Source organism: Camelus bactrianus, chromosome 15 (genome assembly GCF_048773025.1).
Source record: "Camelus bactrianus isolate YW-2024 breed Bactrian camel chromosome 15, ASM4877302v1, whole genome shotgun sequence".
Taxonomy (NCBI): domain Eukaryota; kingdom Metazoa; phylum Chordata; class Mammalia; order Artiodactyla; family Camelidae; genus Camelus; species Camelus bactrianus.
This window is the reverse complement of record NC_133553.1, coordinates 43,141,750-43,163,754: the sequence shown is the minus strand read 5'-3', so window position 1 is coordinate 43,163,754 and position 22,005 is coordinate 43,141,750. Positions and strand designations below refer to the sequence as shown.

The following is a 22,005-nucleotide window of genomic DNA, read 5'->3' as shown; positions in this document are numbered from 1 at the left end:
GCTAATTAGTACTTATCTCAGGTTTGAGATTATTAGATGCAATAATGCACAGCACTGCCATATAGTGAAGGTCAGTAAGTTACTATTCTGTATAGTGTTTACTATTGCCACAAAATTGAAAATGACCTCAAGTCCCTGGGTGGGGTTAATAAGCTATGATATATTTACACCACAGAATACCAAGCAACAACAAAAAACAATGAGACAGGTATATAAACTAGAAATTGGAAAGATCTACAAGACAACTTAAGTGGAACAGGCAAATTGCAGAACACGTACTGAGTAATTTATTAAAACACACACACCAAAACATACTTCTAAAATATAAACAAAAACTTCGTATTTATATTTGTATATAATGTACACATAGAAAAAGTCTAGAAGCATACACAATCAAACTGGTAATTGGGTTACTTCTGACACGGAGAGTGAGATTAGAAGGATAAGGGTAAAGGGAAATTGTTGCTTTTTAGTGTATTTCTGCATTATTTGAATTTCACAATAAAAACGTATCATGTTACTTTTCATATGTTATTTTAAAGTTATATTTAAGCTAAAATACAGTGCTTCTGAAGCTTGATTTCTTAAAGCAACTTTCTCCAGGCACAGTATTCCAATTTTACAAAGGAATTTATCAGAGCCTAAGGCAATTAACTTAAATTTACATTCACTGATTACAAAAGCCAGAACAGAGACTATCTTAAAGATCAACAACCCCTCCTGCCATTTCATAGATAAGTAAACTAAGACTCTGAGAAATTAGATGAGTTACTTGTGCGCACACAGCAAGTTGGGGTCAGAGCTCCTTCCTCAGATGACTCCACAGAATCAGTCAGGCTTGCTCTTTTCATTTTCAAAACTTCGCTCTCATTTTTTTCTCTCCCAATGGTGAGTGTACCACACTTGCATTCACAATAAACTTTTTAGGAATGTATCTGTTCAGTAAATAGAACATATCTATTTTCTAGGGGCTTTTCCCACTCCCCTTTCTTAGTCCAAGGATATTAATTCCTTTTCCTTATACTGTTGTAGTGTCTTATTTCTTTGCCCCTTCTCAAAATACTTCCTAGCCCTGAGGGTTAAAATATGAACAAGTAAATTTCGAAGGGTTCTTAAACTTACTAAGGGAGGAAAAGAAAGAAATGAAAGAAAAGAAAGGAAGGGAGGAAGGAAGGAAGAAAAGAAAAGAACAGAATAGAAAAGAAAAGAAAAATAAGGTCCAGAAACCTCTTTTTTCATCAGTCTAATCTATTTATTGGCATAAGAAAGTCTCCTTTATTAGAAGTACAAGCAAATTTACATGTAACCAGTAAACTAGAATATCCAATATTATAGTTTTAAAACTATAATGGCAGCCACTCATTATGCTTTTACCGTAGTGAATCATAGTTAATTTGTCTTCTGAATTGTCAAGAAATGTTACCTCTGAAGAGAGAAATATATTTTATTCTACTCTAAATATCTCAAAGTTGGCAATCCAATATCATATCAGAATGAGGCATGCCTATACGTGCTAGCACCTTTTGAATGTCAATGATTTCATGTAAATCTTTCTAAAATGGAACACTTACTTTCTTGTCTTCCTCATAAAGGCACAGAATTATAATGCATCCACTTCTAGAGGACTCAGTCTTCACTGAGAATATTAACTACTTGTGATAAAATGATGTCCTGGAGGCCATTATATTTATAATTAAATAATTTAAAGTATTACATTTTCAAACTTAATCTTTCTTCATACCTTTTCTGCCTCTTTCTTTGCAGTTAGGATTAACTATGCTAGTCTGGAACACTCCTTTCCAATCCAATTTCCTACATTACAGGATATGGGATAACCAAGCTTTTTGAATCTTTTATAAGAGAAAATAATCTCTAAAATTAGGATCTCTTCTATTCAAAAAACTAAATACATATATCATACACACATTATGTATATGATGTGTACAACTTAAACATAGAGAAAAAATACATACTGCCTCAGGCCTAGTATCTGTGTCACTAGAGTCTCAGAGGAAGAGAACAAAAGACTTTAGCTGAAAAAAGTATGTGAAGAAATAATGGTTGAACTTCTAAAGTTAAATTAAAATTTACAAATTCATTAAAATTCAGTATATTGAAGTCCCTATCTCTACCCCACAGAAAAATCAAATCCAAGTAGATTAAAGAATTACAGGCAAAATTACAAAATCTTTAGAAAAATAATGGAGAATATCTTCATATCCTGCAATTAGAGAGGAGGTTCCTAAACAAGATACAAAAAGTACTATCCTTAAATGTAAAAACTGATACTCAACTATGTTAGAATTCAGAACTTCTGTTCACTAAAAGACACAATAAAGAGAAAAAGCAATTACAAACTAGGAAAAGATAGTTGTAACCAATAAAGGGTTAGGATCCTGAATAAAGAATTCCTACAAATCGATAAGACAGACAAACAACCCTATAGGAAAAAATTAGCAAAAGCCTTGACTCAACACCTCACTGAAAAGGAAACATAAATGGCCAATGAACATATGCAATGAGGCTCAAGCACCTCATTAATAATCTTGAAAAGGAAAATTAAAACCACATGAAATACTATTCTATGCTCACCGAGCTGGCAAAAATATTTAAAGTGTGACAATATCCCAATATTCCCAAGGATACAGAGCCACACAAATTCTCGTACATTATTGGTAGACAGTTAACTGCCTTGCAATGACTTTGAGGTAAAAACAAACAGAATTTGTCACTGTCTGGTAAAACTGAAGATGCCCACATCCTATGACCCAGCAGTCCCACTTCTAGGTGTATATACCCTGACTTACAGCAGGGTTGGCAATCTTTTTCTATGAGAGCCAGATAGTAAATATTTAAGGCTCTGCAGATCACGTAATAGATACAGCTATTAGATACACAGGTCTGTCATGAAACACGTATAGATAATAGAATATCTATGTCATATAAATAATTAAAACATTTATTGAATTACACTTTTTTGAGGTGGAGGTTAGTTAGTAATTTTTCTCAGAGGATGGGGAATGACAATGACTAGACTACATAACTGATTTACTCACTTTTTTTTTGAGAACAATGAGAGTATTCTTTACAAATTAAATTCCGAAACAGATAAAAATGGAGTTGTACTTCCAAAGCACTCTTGAGTTTTTTCTTTATAAAAAACAACTAAACCAGATGGTTTTTATGGTAGTTTTGATGCAAATGATATAACCCTAATGTTAGTTGTTACTTATGAGCCTTTAAAAAAATAGTCCATTTCAAAAATGTTTATTAGACATAACAGCATCCAAAGAACAACTATTTCTAAAAAAATTAAGAGTCTGTGATCTTCCCTTCCTAACACACTTACGTTAATACACTGGGCAGGTCTCAGTGAACAGAATGATAGTGACAGATTAAAAGAACTAATGAGACTCCAGTAACAACACCATGCATTGTTTATATAGTTAAAAAAAAAAAAGGTGAAAGCATTAGCCTAAAAGACTATCAACAGAGAACTGACTAAATAAACAGTTGTACTATTGTACACTATGTAGCTCTTAAGGAGTATAGCATATATTTAAAATCATAAACAAGTAAGTTTAGTAGGAGTAACAACATACTATAGAGAGAAAAAAATTGCAGACAGTATTTAAACTGTAGAACTGTATATCCATAGGCATATATACACATACGGATGTGCATAGAGACTGGAGACATGTCTCTGCGAAGTGGGATTTCAGTGGATTTTGCTTCCTTATACTCACTCTTTTATTCTAGATGAATTTTCTGCAAGAAAAATTCTTTGTGAACAAAATTTAAACTATTTTCTCAGAAGAAGAAAAGCAAAGCTAATTTTGGCTATGATGTAAATCTACTTAGTAATGCACCCAAATTTTCAATACAAGTTCGGTTAATTTGTAGATTTTTACACAGTGAATTGAAAATGTTTCTGTAAAACTGTATGTCTCATGATATTCTCAGGCTAATAAGAGACACAAAAATCAATACAATACATCCAAAGGAAAATTGAGTCTTTAAACATTACTTCTTCAAAAACCAAAGTCACAAATGATTTGTCACATTAATAAACTCCCATTAGAAGGCATTTAGCAACTTAAATGGTTTTCTGTTTTGTTCTAAGATGGAATTGGTTGTTTTCAAATTTTGTCGCATAAAGAAATAACTATTTAAGTATTATATCAAAAAGTTATGCACTATGAATTTTACAACGGCTAAAATGTACTTATGGAAATAAAATATATTCATAAAAACACAATAGCTCATATGAAGATATACTTATGCAAGAATTAATGCTCCTTATTTATCTTAATATTCTACTTCCAAAAATCAAATTTTTCTCTCAAGAAAGTTTTAATGAAATAAGGCATTTTAACTGTTAAAGCTTGGGTATTTTATTTCTTGAGTAAATGACAATATTAATTACCTCCAGCTAGCAATATGATTAAATGAAAGTAAGACTAATTTCTGTTCTATTCAACTGAATAACATGAATAATGGTGACCTATTTTCTACTTTTAAAAACTTAAGTTTTTTTCCCTTGTGAGATATTCTTACTAAGAATTCACCTACTAGCATAAATTACAAGATAAATTCTGTTAAATAAAACAAAAAACCATTTTTGCTACAGTACTCTGGGCATGAAGGCTAGTCCCAGGGAAGAACTTCACTTCCTTTTATCACTAGAATTCATCCACAATTAAAATGGTCTTTTTCTCCCCCCAAAGTCTTACTTAATTTAACACAGAATTAAAAACAGATAATCAGATAATTCTGCTTTTGATGAAGTTTTTTGGTTAGACTTCACAGAAGCAAAAGTCAAGCCAAATTACACAATTCTGATTCGCTATTATTTAAGAGAAGCACTTTAAAAAACTATTTTCCACTATAAGCTAAAAGCTCTTTTTATTTTTTCCTGCACAAATAATATAATAACCATCTTTTTTGTAGGGGGAGGGTGGCACAAGCAAAGGACAAGTTGAACAAAGCCCATTCTCACAACAGGAACATATCTGTTATAAAATGGATACAGTCTTAAGCACTTTATAAAGTATGTAGGCAAATACTTATGCCATTATTGGCACATATATTTAAAGGAAGGAGGGTGGGAAAAAAAGAGAAAGGATCTAGATTCATTCCCATGTCCTCAGACTTCTTTTGTCACCAGAAGTAAAGTTTACGCCATAGATCTGAATTCTCAGAAGAGGAAAGATACTTTACCAGCGCAGAAGTTCGTAAGTGTAGAGGAACCACACACAGAAGCGAGACCAGGCAAGCTGTCTTCCATTCTTGCCACCTACGTTACAAGCAATATAAACCAGTTCTGTCTACGTTTCCTGCTGCCTTCCCAGATAGTTCCAGAGCAAATCCCAGCTCTCTAAATCTTACGACATACTTTACATTCTGAGGAAATCCTCCCGGTCCAGATGGCCTACCACAAAGCACTTCTATGTTGGCACAAATAAAACCTTAAGAAGATAGTTTTTCTCCTGCCCCTTTGCTCTCTGATCTAAAGAAGTTTTCTACTTATTTATAAAGAGAGACAAAGAAACTGAAGGAGAGAGCAAACACAGCACGCAGGCAAAAGAGGGGTAAGGATATAGACAAAAAACTTGGGCTGCTTTGGGGAGTGGCTAAATTCCAGGCACAGGCAGAAACACATGAATTAATGCACTACATGAATATTCACTACAGTTACTTGGCTGTCCTCAGGCACTACTTTTCTGATCTTCTTTTAATTGGTTAGGAGTAAGGTACAACTGCTTCAAATAGAAAAACCTAGTTTTTGTTTTCTGAAACTAAAACACAGTTTCACATGTTTCTATAAATAACAGAATTAAAACCCCCGAAGTGAGCATTTTCTCTACTAGGAAATAAACAATGTGTGTGCTAAGTGGCAAGTCACATTTCCTTTTTCCTTCTGCTTTTATTTAAAATGAAATGAAATCCACATGAACTGTAAAGAAACCAAAGAATGACCACTTCTCATTAATTCTTAAAACCTAAGTGTTAAGACTAACATGGCTGATTACAACCATCTCACTAAAGCAAAGTAATAAATACAATTAAAAGCGCAAATAGTCATTTTTGTTAATTCAATAATTTTCCAAATTATTTTAAAATAATACAACCGTACTAGTAACTAACCTATAATTATTTACAACTGGTCAGAAATTTCAATTTTAAACCACTTACGTTTACAATAATGTAAAAGTACAAGGGAATTCAAATTATAAATATCTTTAGCCTCTCTTACAAAACCATGTAAAACCAGGTGAAAGTTAATGAATGCAACATGTATTTATTCTTTTGATAACTACTTCTAAGCCTAATTAAAGAACAAATTCATGGAGATAAGTGTCAAAACAGAGCTCTTGGTGGATTACCTCTTCAGTTTGTTCCTTTGATGCTTTATATTTACAGTTGAGAAAAGCAAATTTAAACCAACCCAAAGTAAAACAGAAACAACAAGACTACTATAAGCACACACACATATACCAAAAACAAATACTGTGAAATGGATGAAAACTAAACCAAACTGAAGATTAAGAACTGTGCTACAAAGATTGAGATAAGGAGAAAACAATCGCAAAGGCGATAAAAGACAGAGGAATGAAGCAAACTGATCTAGATTAATATTTATAAAAGCCTTTACGGAAAAAAGTAGAAACCATTAAGAGTGTTTCCACAAGTGAGACTCAGGAAAGTACTTTTCTTTCAATTAATACCTGGTACAGATTCATCAAAATATAGGAGCTACTTGAAAGATTAACAGGAGTTAAGTGGGCTGGGGTGTGTGTGGAATGTGTGTGAAACAAATGACATTTAGGAGAGACCACATAGGATGAATAAAAGCAGAATGGAAAATACAGTAATACAAAAGAAACGTAGTGCCAGGCACAGACTAGGAAGGAGTTCAGATTCTGGCTACTGATGGGTGAGAGGCTCTGAAGCATACTGTACATCATCACATTTTTCTTCAATCACCAGGCAAATTTAAGCCTAGTTTTATAACTCAGGTGTCAACCACCCTTTTTTATAACAAATGTAGCCCAATTAAATGACTGCTCACTGACTCCTAAGGTTAAAAGAACTATCGAGAAGTTCTGTAACCTACTGCTTTCTAACCAGTACATAACAGAAAGGCTTCTATTAAGCATTACAGTACATGGGCTTCTTTTTGCCACCTCCCATTTGTAGACTGCAACTGATCTGTAGATTATATACCTTGGGCATTCCTTTCTTCTCAAATCAAAATATGATTTCAGGCCAGAAAGCATGTGGTTCCTAATCTCAGTTTAGTTTCTGTGAATCATCTCTCTTTACTATTACAGCCAAATATCTTTCTCAAAAGGACTACTCATTCATTCAAGTATTTGAGTACTATTATGTATAGAAATTCTTCAAGATGCTGAAGAGAATTAAAAGCAATTTTACTAACAGAATTTTACACACTTGAAATTAGAACTGAAAGAACCGATTTAAGAGATGTTACTCAAGACACAGGATTGATGGAATACGGTCACTGATCGAACTAGATTAAAAAGTAGAGGAGGGTTCCCATGTGCTATTCGGACAGAGTAAATGGTTAGGTAATATTCACTGAGATAGGAAAAAAAGGAAAAGAAAGAAGGTGGGGAATGAAGAAGTAGAATGATGAGAGGTTTTGGACCTGCTGAGTTTGAGGTCACTGCAACAAAAGTGTAACCAGGCCTTGGGCTTAAGATAAAAGGCCTAAACTAGAGATGTACATTTGGAAACTATATTAGGATATAACTGACAGCTAGAGTCATGAAAATTGATGACTGGGAGTGAGGAGAGAATAGAGTCAAGGCTATTGCTAGGACAGCCAGAAGGAAAGGAATGTGAAGAGAACATAGAATAAAAACTGTCAGAAAGGTAGTCACAGATTCAGGAAAAGACTAATCATTTCAAAGACTGAAAAAACATCAAAAGACAAGGACTGAAAATGGTCCACTGGATTTGGTAATTATTAGGGAACCTTTACCAGAGAAGTTTCAGTGGAGTAATAGGGACGGAAGCATGAGTGCAAGGTACCGAATTATGACTGGGAGGTAAGATAGTCTTTTTAAGGAATCTGGCTGAAGATGGAAAGAGGGGGAAATGGAATGAGGAGTTGGGAATGAGTTGTGCAAGGCTGTTGATGGGGTTTTTGTTCAAGATGGAGGAGCAGTACATTTATAAGGTTTGGGGAAGGAAACAATGACAAACTGAGTTGTACTAACACAAGAGTGCATCTGGCAAAGCTCTTGGGTTAGAGAAGATGTGAAGGGCTAAAGCAGAAAACACAGGCGAAAGGATGAGCCTGAAAAAGGGCCACTTTTGTTTAAGAAAGGGAAGAAGAGAGCAGGCCCAGACATTTGTTTTTATACCTAAATGTTTTATCTGTCAAACTGGAGACAAGGTTACCTGCTAAGAGAAGCTGGTTAAAGCTTAAGCTAAGTAGTGAAGTGTGGAATTGTCTATACCATCCTACTCATCACACTGTAGGATACTGTTAATTAGCTTTTAATAAAGTTACATTTAAAATCCCTAATTAATTCATTAAAAGCATCTTTCAAAAATGAAGAAAAAATCAAAACTTTCTGAAACAAAACACTGTGAAAATTTATTGCCAGCAAACCTACTCTACAAGAAATACTAAAAGAAGTACTTCAGGCAGAAAGGTTATGATACCAGACAAAAACTTAAACCCACACAAAGAAATAAAACAAATGAAAGCAAAAAATAAATAAATAAATAAATAAATCCCTAACTATATTGTGAAGCTCTCTAGGGAAGACTTCTAGAGAAGTTTTTTTTTTTTTTTTTCCCTCCACACCTGAAAACTACCACATGTAGCAGTAACTCTCCAAACAGTGGATGATTTAATGTAGCTGTGCTTTAGAATCAGCAGCAAAGATAGGATGAAACAAGGGACGAGACAGAGACCCGTATTACCTCAGTGCCATACAGAGGACTGCGGCTGCTTTAGCAGAACAGAACCCCCTGTGAGAAGTTGCATGGAACTGGGTGGAGGATCTGGAAGAAACACTTTTAGCCAATGACTATATGATAGAAAAAGACACATATCTCTCCTACTTTCTTCACTATCCTAAATATTTCTTCCCTTATTGGCTGCTTCTTTCTATGAATATCCTTCTTTCCTCTTAAGGACCTGGACTTCAAGACTGATCAATCAATCGATTGATCTAACCCCCTGCCTTTCTCCCCACCCCTTTTCCTCTCTCTCTGCCACAATACGCCTAAAGTGAAGTATATTTTTGTTACTGCTGTCATAGTTCTAGAGATTAAGCTTAACCAAGGGGTTAGATATTTTTGCACTACTGAGCCTCAACCCAGACTTAACTTATTTCATTAGATTTTTCTTTTTATTTTTTTATAAGTAAATGAGCTAAAGTGCTTATATTTCTCATTTTAAAAAATCCACTTTATTCCCCTCCCTAATTTTTCTGACAAACTCATAGCTTCCTACAGGTTATTTAGTTCTAAACTCACTCATTCACATTTTCTCTCTCTCTCTCTCTCATACACACACACCCCCCTGGGTTAATCACTGGCCCTTGGTAGAAACTACAAGCATGTCTTGCTTTTAAGAAAAATATTCTACTATGTAAGTTTTCATTAGAAAAATTGTTCTTGGAAAACAAAGTTCATGTGTAACTGAAAACTTATTTAATGTGCAAATAATGATTAAAAACACAATGCTGGATTTAGATTATCTGGATTCAAAAACTGGTTTCACCATCTAATAAATATATAACCTTCTCCTCCTCCTCTTCCAGATGGTTTCATGGGGATATCCAACTTCCACAACTCAACTGGGTAATTTAATACATTCCTTACTTTAGCTACGTTATGGATTAAGAGCCCTCTGTGGCCTGGCTTAAGTAAGTCAAGTTTTTAAACTTCTCCATGCCTCAGTTTCCTCATCTTTAAAACGAGGCTAAGAGCACCTAACATATATAATTATAGAAAATTTAAAACATAAATTGTTAAAGGGCATTTTAAAAAATGACAGTTAAGAACTAAAATAATTATTAAAATTCTAAAATAAAGGCCTGGTAAACCCACACCTAGACTGCCTTAATTCTTAAGGATCAGTAAGCTTTGTGGCGCCAGGCACCTAACTGGTCACAGACCTACTGAAACAGTCTCTGAAACATCAGCAGAAAGAGATGCTGCATTATTTTACTAATTGCTTGTTCTCTAAATTCCATTTCACTATCAGAAAGTTAAAAAGACTAAATTGGAATTAGCAGGAAAGATTCAAAACAACACAAAAAATGTGTTATTTGATAACCATCTTTAATATTTGGTGAGCTTCAATTATATGCCATTCATTGCTAGGGTTTGAATAAGATGGTTTCCAAACCTAAGAAGCACGGATGAGGGAGAGAGAGAAATGTAAAGAAATAAGTACTGGAGTATAATACAACAGCTGTCCTGATGAATAATACACAGAAAATAGTGGGACTCAAAAAAGGAAATTAGTCAATTTTTAATGAGGAGGAAGGATGAAAGTCTGGTCTCTGGAACAAGTTATTTTTCTACTAAAAGAAAAATATTGATGAGAACTTTTAGAAAAGCAATGCAACTGGAGAGCTCACTCTGTAAGCCTATAAAAATCAGGCAAAAATATAATTTCTAAATAAGATTATAGACATAACCCAAATGATATGATTGTTAAGTATTAAATATGAAAATTTAAATGATCTAAGTACATGATAATTTAGCCTACTTAAAAAAAAAAAGAGGAGGAAGAGGCAGGGAAAGGAAGAGAGCCAGAGGAAATATATCAATTAATAACTGTGAGTTGTATCTATAAAACTCATCAATTTCATTCCTAAAACTATGTAACTGAATGACATATTTATTGCAGTGTGCCACACAAAACTGAGTTCTTTGCCCATGAGCACGTTTAGGATTTTTGTTAGGGACGGGTTGTCAAAGGAATAGCCTTAACAGGCCCATATCAATTTTGAGAGCAGACAGAATGTAATTCTTTAAAAGATGAGAAGGGGTACTATTTTCTACGCATATAAAATGTGGAAAAAATTGGATTAAACATATATATATATTACAAGGCCTAAGAAAATTTGCCTTCTGAGCGGATTCCCTTTCTTGAACCTCAGAGAAACTGTGTGGGATCCTGCTACTACAATCGAAACTATATTTTAATACAACTTCCATCTAATCAATCACAGGCCAAGTGCTCTGGCTGAGAATTATTGTGCAGTATGTGCATCTTTATTCAGAATTTAAGTATATCTGGAAGATCTAACATATTAATTCGTCTTTAAATGACTTTCATACTAAGCCCAAACTGGCAGAAACTCTCTTCCTAATTCACTTGTAAATGTGCCTTGGACACTCAAATGGGAGACCTAACACACTAGCAGATAACCTTAAAGGTACAGTTAACACATGTGTGCAAATCATTACCATTCATTTGTCAATTAATTTAGGTAGCATTATTTCTTTAAAAATAAAACACATTTTCAAACTTTCACAAAATATTTATTCATTTTACATTTTACTGAGTGACTAATTTGTCGGGCACCGTGTTAAATCCCAAGGACACAAATTCAAATTCAGTTCTTCCCACTTCAAAAATTAAAAAATTTTAAAGGCAAAAATTAAACACAGATAATATATAAAAAAATGTAAATACTGCCTACAAATCAATAATAATAGACATCAACCTAAGAGAAGAATGTGGAAAAACATATGAATAGGCAAAATTCCATTTGTAGGGAAGGAGGGAAGATGGATCATCCTCACTGGTAATTAGGGACATACAAATTAAAATCTACTATTTCACATCCATTAAATAAACAAAAACTTACATTATGTCAACACCAAATGCTGGCATCAGAACTTTTATACACTTTGAAAGGAAGTATACATTAATAAATTACTTGGGAGAATAATTCAGCAAAATTTACTAAATATGAAGGTACTCTACAATCCAACAACCCCACTGTCAAAAATATGCAAGGCCCTGAATAGACATGATTCCATTTACATAAAATGTCCAGAACAGGCAAATGTGTAACAGAAAGTAGACTAGTGGTTGCCTACGGAACTATAGGAAATGGAGGAAATGGGGGGAATGGAGAGTGACTGCTCAAAAATACAAAATTTCTTTTTAGGGTGATGAAAACGGTCTAAAATTGAAGGTTGTACAACCCTGCAAATATATTAAAAACCACTGAGTTGTATACTTTAAATGAGTAAATTGTATGGTATATGAAATTATAGCTCAAAAAAAGCTATTACCAAAACAACAATAAACCCTTCATTCAATAAGCAACAAAAACTCTCCTTTCATAATTTAAATTGCAAATTATACCCCTTAGAAGGTATAAACAGAATTAAAATTTTCCTCAAAGTATAAATGACTGGCAGAAGAGCCATTGAGGCATTATTGAGTATCTGAAAAGGGCACAAGAATCACCTAAATAAGGGTACAGATGAGGGGGAGAAAAGAAGCTGTAGTTGTAAGGGTAACTTTTTCATAATGTAGCCTAGAACCAGCATTGCTTAAGAGTCTATTATCTATATTTACTAAATTGTCCAAACATTAATGAAAATGTAATAAATAGCCTTTGTAAACAAAGATGTTACTCACTGTATCTAGATGTGTTTTAGTGAGGATGTTTTTCCTATACTGTGAGAGATCTGGGCTAAGTAGGTCAAAATCTCTCACATGGCACTCTTGTAATAGGGACAGACTTCTTGAAAGCAAGGAGAGGAAAGATGACTGGCTAGAGTGAAATTTGCAATTTGCGGCTGCTGACATTTAAGATCTCTTCAAAAACAGAAAGAAAAACAAAATGTTGAGATCATGATGAAATGTCAGCTCTTCTAAAGCATGTCTTTACAAGTGTAAATGGCTTAGCCTCTTTAGTCAGCAAGAGATTGAAAATTAAAATAATTTTTACTGATCTTATGGGGCAGGGAAGGCAAATAGTGGCCAGAGTGCTAGGACATAGGCAGTTGTACTGGTGCATTTATGAACTGCTACAAACTTTCTGAAAAGTAATCTGGCAATAGCTATTTAAATTAAATAATTGAAATTACACACACATACTCTTTTTACACAACAATGTATACAGTAGGGAAAGAAGGGACTATAGGCGGATCTAAAAATCTACCAAGGTGAGATGAGGTGAATGAAATACGGTATCTAAATATGGAATATTGTGCACTATATATCATTGTGGTGTGAAAGGCTATTTATGAGCAGTGGATAAGCAGGAAAAGGTAGTTGCTAGTAAGGATAATATAATGCATATCTATTGTATATACAGTGTATTTTATATCCTATTAAAAAAAAACACAAATAAATGACACTATCTGTTTATACAGAACAGCGGTCTGCAAACTTTTTCTATAATGGACCAGAAAGTAAATACTTTAGGCTTTGCAAGTCAAAAGATCTCTATCCCAATTACTGCACTCTGCTGTTGTTAGAATGCCATAGACAGTATCTTAACAAATGGTCCAACAGAACTGTTATTTCTGAACACTAAAATTAGAATTTCATGTAATTTCATGAGTCTTGAAACATTATTCTTTTGATTTTCCCAACCATTTAAAAATAATATTAAAAATATTCCTAGATCACAAGGATGTACATACAAAAATAGCAGACTTGGTGCAAGAGCCATAGTTTGTTAACCACTGATGCAGAATACAAATGAAACTGTTAACAAGAGTTATCTTGTGTAAAGTTTGACTTGTTAAAATGAGCAAGCATATATTTATAATTTTAAAATATGTAAAATAATTTTAAAAGTATCTCTTCTCAAAGGACAGAAATCAGTTTTAATGACAAATAATTTTTACTAGTAAGGCTGAGAAACTGTCTTCATAATGAAAGTAGGTGGTGTATTAATTTTATGACTATTTCTTCATGGCTACAGAGAGAGAAGAAGAAAGAGAAAACAGAGAAGGTTAACTTTACTTTTTATTTAGGCCCAAATTAGAGAAGTTGGTATTTCATGGTACTTCTTGTTTCAGAGAGTAAAATCTTTGCTTACTTATAGTGAGGATTCTCAAGCTGGTAGAAATGATAAAGTTCTACAATAAAGAAAGAAACACAATACTTCTGAGGAAAAATATGAGACTATTTAATCAGAGTTCTATGAGAGGATAAATATATTCACATTTTCAGAAAACATTTCCTAGGCTTCCCTCGGCAGAGCATATTTAAAAAAAAAAAACACCAACATGTAGTTCAAAGGACCTGATATTGTGAATAAGGAAGTGACTGAGAGACAGAAAAAAAGTTATTTTCCAAGCTTATATCATATGCTCAACACTGTATTAGGTCTATGGTAGGATATTAAAGTGATATAAGAGATAAACCTTACTCTCAAGAAGCTTTCAAAGATGCAAAAATCCTAAAGAAAATTTTAGCAAACCAAATGCAGTAATGTATTAAAAAGATAATAAATCACCATCAAGTTGAATTTATTGCAATCAATCAATGAAATTTATCACATTAACAGAAAATAAAATCATGTTCATTTCAACAAAAAGGCATTTCATAAAATTTAATATCCATTCAAAACAAAAATGTTAAATACTCTGAATAGGAAACATTCTTAATCTGATAACTACGAATAGAAGGGAACATTCATAATCTGTTTAAAAGGCATTGTATCAGATCATTATTTTCTGTATTTCTCTCTAGCGAGGCACACATATACATAAATAAATATATGTACGTACACCAACCCTAGTGCTCTTCTTACAATGTCACTGACAGACATTCCTTTACCGAAAAGCAGGTTCTATATTCCCTCCTCTTGTAACTGGGTAAGGTCTTGTGACTGCAGTATGGCAAAAGTGATACTTACATGACTTCTGAGACCGGGTTCTACAAAGGATACAGCTTCCACATAGCTTTCTATCTCTTCGGCCATGCTTGGTTTAGGAGAAAACAGCCACCATGCAGTGAGGAAGTTCACACTAACCCACTCAGAGAGACCACATGGAAAAACTAAAGTAGAGAAGAAATGAGGCTCCCTGACAGAAGTCAGCATCAAAAACCAGACATATGAGTAAATTTGCCTTCAGATGATTCTTTCCCTCTACTTGGCATCTTGCAGCCAAGGTGTGAGAAAACACTTGAGAGAGAAGCCTTCCATGGTGTGCCCTATCTAAATTCCTAATCTACAGGATCCATGTTTGAAATAAATGGCTGCTTTATGCCACTAAATTTTTACTTGGTTATGCATCCATATTAACCAGAACATGCATATACCAAAAAACAAAAAACTACAACATCATATTTAATGCTGAAATATTGAAAGCTTTCCTTTTGAGACAGGGAACAAAAAACCAAGGATGGTTTTTTTCACCACTTCTATTCTGTACTGCAGTTCTACTCAGTTCAGTAAGACAAGAGAAACAAAGATTAGAAAAGAAATAAAACTGTCATTCACAGACAATACAATTAGGTATATAAAAATCCTAAAAATATATAGATAGCTTATTAGAATTAAGTTTAATGATATTGATGGATACAGACAATACACAAAACCAACTGTATTACTATACTCTAACAAACAGAAAGAGAAAAAAATTTTAAGATATTTACAGCAGTACAAAAAAAGACCTAGGAATAAAAATACTGATATTTAAGACCTCTGTATATAAAACTAGTAAATATTATTGAGAGAAATTAAAGACCTAAGTAATTAGATAAATATACCGTGTTCGTGGACTGAAGACTCAATGAAAATATGCCACTTTTACCCAAACTGATCTGGAAATTTAATGCAATATGGAAAAAATTTCAATAATCTGTGTGTGTATGCATGCGTGTATGCTCACGTGCATGGATTTGATAAGCTTATTCCGAAGTTTATATGAAAAAGCAAAGGGTCAAGAAGAACTAAAATCCTCTTGAAGAAAAGATAGAAGGGAGGAGCACTTGTTCTACTAGATATCAAGACTTACTATGAAACTATAGCAATTAAGATAGACAAATGGACCCATGGAATTAAAAGAGACTCCAAAAATAACACCCACATACACACCAAAGGCAATATTTTAGAGATCTGGGGAAATGAGTCATTCCAATAAATAATGCTCGGTCATATGGATCTCCATATGGGAGAAAAAATAAAACTTGACCCTTACCTTAGAACATATTTAAAATATCAATTTCAGGTGGATTGTAGATCTAAGTATGAAAGACAAAACAATAATAAAGCTTTAAGAAGATATTTAAATAAGACAGGGAAATCACTGATAAAGGAAAAGATTGATAGCAGGATCAGTCTTAAAATTGGGAATGTCTATTCAAAAAGATACCATTAAGAATGAAAAGCCAAGCCAGGACAGGAGAAAGTAGTTGGAATACGTAACTAACAAAGGGCTCATATCCTAAGTATACAAAGAATGCCTACAAATCAATTACAAAAAGACCAATAGACAACTGTGCAAGAGACTTGAATAGAAACTTTATAAAAGAGGCCAAATGGCCAACAATAAATATATAAAAATGTGCTCAACCTTATTAGCAATCAAAATATAATTTGAAACCACATTAACATACCACTGCACACTCACCAGATGGCTTAACTTAAAACAACTAACAATATCTAGTGTTGGTGAAGATGTGGAACAACAGGAACTCTTGGAAGGACTATGTACTGCTACAACCACTACGGAAAACTATTTGGCATTATCTATTAAAGTGGAATAAAAACATTTCTTACAACCCAACAATTCCAGTTCTGTGATTATACCCAACAGAAATGTGTACACATGTGTACCAAAAAATATGTACAGGAATCAGAGCAGCATTATACACAATAATCAGACATGGAAACAAACCAAATATCCATCAGTATTAGAATGGATAAATAAACTGTGGCATATCCATATAACCAAATATCATTCAGCCATGCTACTGAATGAACTACAGCTATCTACAACAACATGGATGAATCTCACAAAGATAATATTCAGCAAAAGAAACTAGATTATAAAAGAATATATGCTTTATGAGTCCACTTATAGATAAAGTACAAAACCAGGCAAAACTATACTATATTGTCAGAAGTCAAGACAGAAGTTATTACCGAAGATGTGAGAAGGGGTAGTAATTGGTAAAAACATAAGGAGGGGGGGTCTTTTAGGGTGATGGATATGTTCTCTTTACTGACCTGGATTATGATTTCATGTGTTATACAGCAATAAAAAGGTTTTGAAATGTTGAGCTCACACCAATATATGTGTATTTTTATACATATACTACTATTCTAATATGAGCACTACAAAACATAGATGTTTTATATGTAAAAAATAAAAACTTGAAAACTATGGAATAAAGATAAAATAAATGATATCTAAAATGTCTTGCTAATAGAGGTAGCTTCATACTTTCAGTAGTTTGTTTCTCTGTGTGTGCACTGGAAAATAGCATACTTATTTCTTCCAAGTGAAGGAAATATTTTAATCTCATGGTTGCAATTTTCTAAATTACTTTCAAATAGTCCAATACATACCCTTATTATTCCAATAGGACTCAATACCCAATATGCTTATAATATTTAAATTTTACGCAGACCTGGAGAGGTGAATAATATTAAGACATGGCAAATAAACTCCTTTTTGGTTTTGCAATCATTAATTAATATTTTAGGGCATAATATATATACTTAGGGTAAGGTTCAGACAAGCCACCTCAATAATTTTGACTTTAGGGAGATGATTTATCAGATCTCATTAAATTACTGATATTAAAACTGTAATGTGGTTGACAAAGAGCTTGAACTAAGAATAGAAGGATCAGCTGTGCCATTTTCTCATTTGTTCTCCTTTGCTTGACCTACCAACATTAAATCAATCATTTCTTTGAAGAAATCTTTTAAAGTCACGTATCTATTTTAGGAGAATTAGATAACATGACAAATAAACATACTTAACAGCATACAGATAAATGGCAACATACTGCAATACATGGAGAGTGTAGGAAAGAGCTCCACTGTCAACCGCTGTGCAGTGTGGAACTCCCTCTCTTCCTCACATGATAGATGACTATCTGACAGACTGAATGAGGGGGCATGTCAATTGTTCTATTCAATATTGGTAATGCATAATTTCTTTTATTTTAGGTTTAAAAAGTAAATTTAAAAGTTCTAATGTTTTCTCCTGCACGATCAAGAAATCATCTCACCCATCTCACTCTGAGAAACCGTTGTTGTGGAGGACAGCAGGAAGTGGCCAGATCAAAAATGCAATTTAAGTGGCTTATCCCCCTAGTAACTAAATGAAACATGAATTTAAGGCAAAGAGAAATGAGGCTAGAATGTGGGCAATAGATAAGCGGCTGCCAGAATCACACAGGTCAGAGGTAATGGTAGTCTAAACAAGGCAATGGCAACATAAACAAAGGGGCAAAATAGATTACTGTCAGTGATGGAGCTAATTGATGGCTTTACCCTCAGCCTTCCCTTTATCTCAGTCAGCCTCTCTATCAAGACACCCAAAGAGTAACTTTCTTTAATCGACAAAAGTGTATATTTGATATGGACAACTGATAGTTTTTCAACCATGCGTTGTATATTCATTATATGTAAATAAGATCATTTTTAGAGAACTTTGCTGCTTTGAATAATCTATAACATATGGTATGAGTGAAAATACTGTGCTTATTATTCAAAAGTAGCTTCAAAACAAATCTTCATGAACACCCACCCCCCAACAAATCGCTGCTCCTAAACCGTTCTTATATAGAAATTTCAAAGAAGCTATTCTTGGCTGCGAAAGGGTTTCAAATGCTCCTGTACCAAAATAAAACAAAACCCCAAAGACATAAACAAATTTTTAATTTTTTTAAAGCTTATGTTGAATGCAACGTGTCATTTTGTAATTTGTGAAAAGCTAAAAGAAAAATCAAATGTAAAAACTAAAGCACTCTAAAGATCTGCAGAACTTGGAAATTTATAAGGCAGACCTTCTCAAAGACACCTGATACTTCCTTATAAACTATCTTCTTCAACTGATGCTGTTTCTGCAGTAATTAATCAATTCAAGGTCTACAACTAAACCTGTTCTTGGCTTCAGAATTCATTTGTTTCTGTGTTCACTGTGAGTTCCTCACTGCCAAGTCATAATTGTTTAAATGATGTCAATGATAAACAAGGTAAATGAGCTTCATTTAAATTTTTAGAAAAATGCACAACAGGCATTACTCAATTGCATTATACCTATATTAAAAGTTTTCACTGTGCTCGCTTCGGCAGCACATATACTAAAATTGGAACGATACAGAGAAGATTAGCATGGCCCCTGCGCAAGGATGACACGCAAATTCGTGAAGCGTTCCATATTTTTGAACACTAACCAGTCCTCTCCAAGGTCAGTCTGCAGAAAACAATAAATATTTAACACGACATAAAAAAAAAAGTTTTCACTGACTTTGGGAAAAAAAAGGGGGGGAAGTCACTACCATACTACTGGCTGAAATCCAATGCTCAAATATTTGTCAAACTAAAGCAGTCTCAAAATCTAAAGGAGTACCCATGCACACCCAGTATGGAATTTTACTGTGATATCCAGATAGGAACCAAGTATGAAAGGCTGACACCAAAGTAGTATGATGGGACAAAACTAATTCTCCTTTCCTCCACCCTTCTATCTCTTTTGTCGCACTCCGAAGGATCCATGTAAATGAGAGATCCAAGTAGTAATTCTCAAGTGTAGAATACATGGAATATCCTAGGGCCCACTTTGTAGAGAACGATGCAGTCTTCTAGGATCTCCCCAGATCTGACTCAGACCCATAATTTAATCCCAGGATCAATCTTACATTCTAGGAATTTTCCAAAAGTAAGATCAACAGACCCCAAATCAAATTCTCCATGTCTTCCCCAAAGTAAATCTACACACTCAAAAGTCAGATCAGATCCAGACCATTTTCTTGAGTGAGGCAATCTGCTATAACATTTGTTGATAGATCTGATACTTGGGCATGTGTTCTAAAGACAGCCCCAGCAATCAAGCAATGTAGTTCAAATTACCTAACTTCTCATTAACACAACAAATATATCCACACACAAATATGACCAAATGTAGTGCACAAGCATATTTTAAGGATCCCTAGAGAGCATTTTTTTCACGGGCAGAAAGCTCTGTTGAGGTCTGTATTATGTAAATAGCAATTCAAGCACAGTGAAGCCTAAAAGGCAAGTGTTAGGTTTCAAGTATTTAAAGTTACCATATGAAAAGCAGTAACCATCTGTTTCCTGAGAGGGCCAAACAAGACGAAATATACTCAACATACAACATGAAGAATGTAGGTTAGATAATTTTTTTTAATAGTAAAGGTTAATTCTAGGAAGAATAAATCTTGACAAACAAGAACTGCTTTCTCTGAGAAATCTGTTAATAAACTGCCTTGATGGGTTAAGTATAATATTTTATCACCGCAGGAGGATTTATAAATTATCTTCTACAAGACTCTGTTATCCCTAAAATTACAGAATTCAATTTGTTTGACTATCCCCCTCTAATTAATTAATTATGCTCAAGCTAGGAGAAAAATTTTAAACTACCAATTATGGAAGTACACATTAGCAAGAGGGAGTGAACTGGTTACTGCTTCTTAGAGTTCAGAGGAGTTCCACAACAGATAAGAATAAAATTCACTGGAAATATAATACACATATCTAGTCCTTCTACTTTGACACCAAAGGTATCTAATATGCTTAAACTTGCAGGTAGACTTTAAACAGGAAACTCACTCAGTCCAATTGTGAGCATATTGATGAAAACTGAAAATTTACTTAACTGACAAAGTTGAAAATATAATTTTTTTTCTAACTATTTGCTCCTGATGCAGTTGCAAAATCAATTAGGACTGAAGTTCACTAAATTTCTTCTAACTTCTTTATTTCCTTGCCATTTCATCAATTTCAACTCTTAAGGTTGCGTGAGTCAGAAGGATGGGATAAACTTTGCATATAACCAATTTCAGACAACAAGCAATATTTCACTGGGTTCAACAGCTTTTCTCAATTGGAAAGCAACTCAATTGTCCAAAACTAGCATGGTTAAAAACTGATCCAGCCATTCAATGAAATATCAAACACTCAACTAATTATCAGGCTATAATATAATAATCTAAAACTACTCATTTTTTAAAAACAAATTAAAAAAACTATATAGAGTTGACCCTTAAACAGCATGGGCTTGAACTGTGTGGGTCTACCTATATAAGGATTTTTTCAATAAATACCTACTACAATGCTACATGGTTCGAGGTTGGCTGAATCCATGGATGCAGAACCTGAATGCAGAGGAACCGTGATACAGAGGACTTACTATAAAGTTACACACCCCGGTTTTTGACTCTGCAGAGGGTCAGTGCCCCTAACCCATGTTATTCAAGGGCCTACTGTACAACACATTAGCAATAATTATAAAAACACTAAAAATGGAAAAAGAACAGGAACACATTAATGAGAGTGGTTCTGCTTATCTTGGGATTGTGGATGGCTGTTTTCATTATTTAAAAAGATGATTTCTTCTTTTCCTCCAAAGATCTTGATGAGACTCTCAGGCTTAAGAGTTATGAAAACCTAACCCAAAGTTTGGCTGAATACATGATGAATAAGGCAGGCTGAAAAGTTCCCAACAGATAAGTTCTCAAAGAGAGAAGATACAGCAATAGAGATTCTTTGTATTTTCTGACTATACTCCAGGGTCAAAGGATCAGAAGGAAAAAGTAACTTATACCTACATCTGAATATCTGCATCTTTCAAATTCATCAGAAAATAAGACAGACTGATGATAGACAGACATGTGATAACCCAAGAACAGCAAAATGCTAATTACAGAATCTAAATGGTGGTTATATAGGTGTTCTTTGTAAATTATTTCACTTTTTCTGTATATTAAATGTTTTTCATAAAAAAACAAAAAAACTATATCTGGGATAGACACATTTCTAGCAG

The 22,005-nt window shown here is 33.7% G+C and overlaps 1 protein-coding gene and 1 non-coding gene across 4 annotated transcripts in view; one reads left to right on the top strand and one right to left on the bottom strand.

Moving 5' to 3' along the window:
- Positions 1-22,005, bottom strand: part of EML4 (EMAP like 4) — a 125,358-nt gene that overhangs the window by 74,170 nt on the left and 29,183 nt on the right. Inside the window, exon 1 of one of the 3 annotated variants that reach the window (XM_045504853.2) lies at positions 5,221-5,536. The exons of 1 other annotated variant lie outside the window; for it this stretch is intronic. In XM_045504853.2, coding sequence (XP_045360809.1) covers positions 5,221-5,287 — 67 coding nt within the window. In that variant the 5' untranslated portion in view covers positions 5,288-5,536. Of the gene's footprint in view, positions 1-5,220; positions 5,537-22,005 lie in introns of those variants that run through there. One more of the 3 variants, XM_010967704.3, reaches the window with a different exon arrangement.
- On the top strand, positions 19,277-19,383 carry LOC123612069 (U6 spliceosomal RNA). Its single transcript, XR_006719242.1, has one exon. It is a non-coding gene; the product is annotated as a U6 spliceosomal RNA (small nuclear RNA).